This window comes from Quercus lobata, chromosome 4, assembly GCF_001633185.2.
Source record: "Quercus lobata isolate SW786 chromosome 4, ValleyOak3.0 Primary Assembly, whole genome shotgun sequence".
In the NCBI taxonomy this organism is placed as follows: domain Eukaryota; kingdom Viridiplantae; phylum Streptophyta; class Magnoliopsida; order Fagales; family Fagaceae; genus Quercus; species Quercus lobata.
In genome coordinates, this window is record NC_044907.1 from 45,509,925 (window position 1) to 45,515,007 (window position 5,083).

General features: G+C 32.5%; 1 protein-coding gene across 1 annotated transcript; it reads right to left on the reverse strand.

The window, feature by feature from the left end:
- Nucleotides 1-3,200: 3,200 nt before the first annotated feature.
- LOC115985295 (F-box/kelch-repeat protein At3g23880-like) lies at nt 3,201-4,376 on the reverse strand. The gene has a single exon (XM_031108250.1). It carries the CDS (start codon nt 4,374-4,376, stop codon nt 3,201-3,203), a length of 1,176 nt encoding a protein of 391 aa, XP_030964110.1.
- Between the last annotated feature and the right edge of the window lie 707 nt (nt 4,377-5,083).

The following is a 5,083-nucleotide window of genomic DNA, read 5'->3' on the forward strand; positions in this document are numbered from 1 at the left end:
TCTATTTTCCTGTCAACAAGTTGCAAAATTAAGTGTGAATTTGGGTGTATCCATAGGCAGCCTGTATTCAATGTCCTCATTTATAGATTGAATTTCTTTCGTGGATCAGTGTGTTTGTAGGCATTCTAGATGCATTACCCTTTATTTTAACAAATTTATTGATTAAACCTACTTTGTAGATCAATGTGCCTGTAGATAGCCTACATTAAATACCCTCCTTTATTAACTGTACCTACTCCGTAGATCATAGATGGTCTCAATTCATGACATTTATTGAGAAGCTAATAATTGTTTGGATTAACTTGCTATGAACGATAGATTGAGATCTGATGTAATATCTAAGGTATTGTGCATTGAGGGCAATACCTAGGAATTGCTCAAGATCCAAATTCGTGAACGGTTTTAACCAACCAAAGGGAAATGTTATTTCAACACTTTGCCCACTTGTGTCTAATATAATGCCCATGCACTCTTCTTTACAGTATATTTTATATAATATCTCCATTTTAAAGCCAAAAAAAATTAAAAATTAAAAATTAAAATTTCAATGCGGAAAGTTACAAACATTTTTCATAATTTTTTGACAAAAATATCAATTTGGTCCTTATTATTTTCAATTTGAGCCACATGTCAATGAAATTTTATTACGCAAGTTTTGTATTAAAATACAAAATTATAATAGATAATTAAAAATTAAAATAAACATTAAATTTATAACAAAATTTAACTACAAAATTGGTTGTAACCTAAGTCTACAACCTTACTCAATATCTTTTTATTTGAGGTGAATTTTGAGAATTCCGCCATTGGTTTACATCTTCCTCTTATATCATCTATACTTGCAAAATTTCAAGAAAATTAAAGATCAATAGCTATGCGTTTTAATTGTTAGTTTTTGTAGTTTGAAATTATGCTTAAAATATAAGTTTATAGATCATAGAGTAAATAATATTCGATTGACACAAAATTTGACATGTATATTAAGAGTGTAAAGAACATGCAATTCAACGGTTAGATTTTCAAAATATCTAGTAATTTTTATTTTATTGAGTAAGGTTATAGCTAGCCTTAGGCTACCACCAAATTTGTATCTAAACTTTGTTTTTATTTTTTTTTTTTTAATTTCTTAAAATTTTTGGTAATAGAATTTTAGTCTGAGTAAATTTTTTCAATTTTTGAAACATTTTTTTTATTAAATTTCTTGGTCCTAGCTAGGTTGGAATCATCCAGGAGTACGTCAATCAAGTACCTATGCAAATTAAGGTTGACCAATCCTTAAGATGACCTGAAAAGTTGAAAAGTGACTTAAGAAAGCGATCAAAAAATAAGTATTGTCTATTCCACCATGATCACGGATATGACACTCATGAATGTTATGACTTGAAGCAAAAAATTGAAGCTCTAATCAAACATGGTAAGTTAAAACATTTCATTGGACAAGAACAAAAGGATGAGCGACAATCTTTGAAGAACGACCCTAGGGTTAGGGTGGAAGAACCCCCCCAAGAGGAGCCTCTCTTGGGGAAGGGTGATTGTAGGGGAATCAATAGCATGAGGCTCATCCAATGAGGCTAAGAAAACTTATCTCCAAATGGCCCAAACCGTCCAAATTATAGGTAGTCTATCAAAGCAACAAAAGATGGACAAAGAAGAGGATATCAAACAACTCGATCATCCCCATGATGATGATTTGGTCATTACTTTGAGAATAGTTAATTTCACCACAAGAAGTGTTCTAGTAAACAATGGAAGCTCTGTAGATATCCACTACTACTAACTCTTCCAACATATGAGAATTGACAAGGAGCGCCTTCATCCAATAAACACTCCTTTGGTAGGCTTTGGTGAAACTGAGGTCTACCAAATAGGATCTATATCCCTACAAGTTGTTATTGGGTCCTACACAGCATAAATGACAAGAGAGATAGATTTTATCATAGTAGATTGATCGTCCGCTTACAATACCATAATTAGAGGACCCACTCTTATTGCTTGGACAACAATTATGTCCACATATCACCTTACTTTTAGATTCCCAATAGAGTGTGTAGTGGGAGAAGCACAAAGAAATCAACTTGTAGCTCAAGAATATCACCTAATTATGCTAGAAATAGATAGACAACTGTTGAACCAATAGAATAGTTGGAAACGTACCCCTAGATGAGAACAACCACTAGAATGCAGAAATTAGGATTGAATCCAGCTAGGATCCTGCTTTTCTAGAAATAAAACACTAGGTATTGTTTTTTTTAAAACAAATTGATTTCTTTTTTCTAATTCAAGAGTTTTTTTATTCGATAATGTAAAAGCTTTTTTTATTTCCACTGATGCGTTTATGTTTATTAACATTTTCATTTACATTAAAATTTTTAAAAAAGTTATTTGATTGGTATGACTTATGGTTTAATCTTATATGTATTATAAAGTGTTACAAATTCTGGGAAAATTTTCTAATCTTGATATATGGATCGTCATGTTAAATGTTTGGGCTTGAAGGTGGGGTTTGAATGAGTTATCTAAGTTGTTTTTACCCAAGAAGGCAATGATGGACCTATTATTATGATGCATTTGTAGCTCTCTTCAAATAATAGAGTATTAACTGGTCTGTTTGTGAAAGAAATGAGAAAGACAATGCAGTAAGTTACAAACATTTTTCATAATTTTTTTGACAAAAATACTATTTTACTCCTTACATTTTGACCCCCAAAAAAAAAAAAAAAAGTGACATAGTCAATGATGTGACTTAATTAGAGCATAACAATAATAAATGATATGCTTTAGCTTTTAGTTATATATATATAGATTAAGGTTAAATGTAGTACACAAACCAACAAAGACTATGTAGCTTGAACCAAGTAAGAACATGACCTTGGAATGGCATCATGGTCACTAGAGATTCTTTTATTTAGTTATGTTTTTTTTAGTCAATTCTTTTTTAAATTCAAGTCAGGAGAGCAATAATCTAGCTATTCGTAACTCTAAAGGAATAACAATCTTCCATACCACAACAACTATTCACATACAAATATCAAATACTAATTTATAATAGCCACAAAAGGATAATGTAATTAAGCATGGAATAAAAGTCAAGTTTTAGCAATACTACCTAACTATCTACTACTAAAGGAAAAGGAATAAACAAGGTTTTACTTCATCCATACAGTTATTTACTTCAATCTTATATGCTCACCACGAACTGGTTAATAGGATTCCACATTTGATCCGTCAAGTAAAACGAGGCTCTCCATGAAAGTGGCTACATATGAAGGATGTTGAATATCCAGATCTTTCTTCTCTTCCAGAGTTTCAGTGTCAATTAATGCATATGTCAATCCCTGCCTCTCTAATGGATCATTTTCGTAGCCAACCATAAGTGAACCATAATCGGTCAAGCAAATCCAACAAGCTACCCTTTCAAATGGTACAACAAAAAGTTTATTCCAAGACTCAACCACACCATATTCTCTCATCACCCATATGGAGTATTGGAAGCCAGATCGTCCAATGAAAGCCAGTTTCCCTCTAAATGATGCAATACATGTTCTTTGAAGAGGTAGTTCATATATAGAAACATCAGGCACTGCTAGCTTTCTGAATTTCTCACTATTGACATCAAATGCCATAATATCTTCATCTTTAACATATGGCATCCAGTGCAAAGCTCCACTAACCAAAGGGATTGGAGAAAGCATACCTTTACAGAAGGTTACATTTGTTGTCACCGAAATTTCAACCCTTCTCCATGAATCTGAACTTAATGTGTATATCCCAATCTCATATGTAGACAAAAAGCTATGTGAAGTCATTACAACCTTATAGTCATTATTTTCTGAACAGTAAGCAAATCCAAGTGTAACATTGTTTAAGTTTCCAAAGCAAGTATGAGGCAACTTCTTGAATTTTCTAATGCTAGGGTTCCACAAATATATAACATTATTGGAATCAGCGAGACACAATAAGCCATTGCATGAACCAACCATTTGAGTACAATTAGAAGAAAAATCAAAAGGAATTTCAATCTCGGAAATCTTATCAAATGTGTGGCCATAAGCAACTGTACATATTGATGTTTTAGGGGGGAGAGAAGGAGGAGAAGGAGAAGACATTGAAGTAGAAAAAGATATTACACGACGTGCTTTCCATGATGCCATGTGTATGATATAACCATTCCCATCTTCATAGGGATCTTTGTTGTTGTGATTAAGGTGGGTGGAGATGAAATAGGGAGTGGTGATTGAGGAGTCCCAGGATTTGCAAACACACCTGAATCTTGCCACTGATTTCACAGGTAGTCTTCCCAGAATGTTCAGTACAATGTCGTACGGGAGATGGTTATTCTTGCATCGAAGAATCAGTGGTTCTCTCATTTGGGACATGTTTTTTTCAACAAGAGAGAGAGAGAGAGAGAGAGAGAGTAAGGAATACTTAAACTAGAATACTAGAGTAAGATGGAAACAGGTTTTATATTAGAATTTAGGAGTACTTTTTAGTTTTTATTACTTGCGGCTTACCTTTCTTTTGCCATGATTCTTTGATATTTTTTGAAGATATAGTGCTATTTTGGTTCCTATATTTTCGGATCACAATCAATTGATCTCTACATTTTCGGATCACAATCAATTTGATTCCTACATTTTTAACCGTACCGATATTTTAGTCTATACTCCTAACTTATTAATGGAAAATGCTTGCATGGAAAACAATGTGCTTATGTGGCTTATAAAAAAAATATTAAAAGTGCCACATCAACATTTTAATAAACTAAAAAAAAAAAAAAAAACTGAACTTATGATTTTAAAACGAAAGAAAAAAAATTATTAAAAAAAACTCAAAAATTCCTTATTATTTCTTCATTTTCTTGCAATCCAAACACAATTAATAATAATAATAATAATAATAATAATAAAAAGATTGGCCCGCCAAATGCTACCTTGATTTGTTCACTTGTGATGGTAGTTGGGTTTAGATGCGAGAATGATATGTGTCATGTGTGATGGATTTATTGGGGTAAAAGGCTGAGTTGAGTGGTTGTCGTAAGACTAGATTAAAGTTTCTGGGCCACCACGTACAACGGTGCAGGAAG

Bases quoted from the DNA above. Each gene is read 5' to 3' on its own strand.
- LOC115985295 (XM_031108250.1), bottom strand. From the start codon at position 4,376: ATGTCCCAAATGAGAGAACCACTGATTCTTCGATGCAAGAATAACCAT.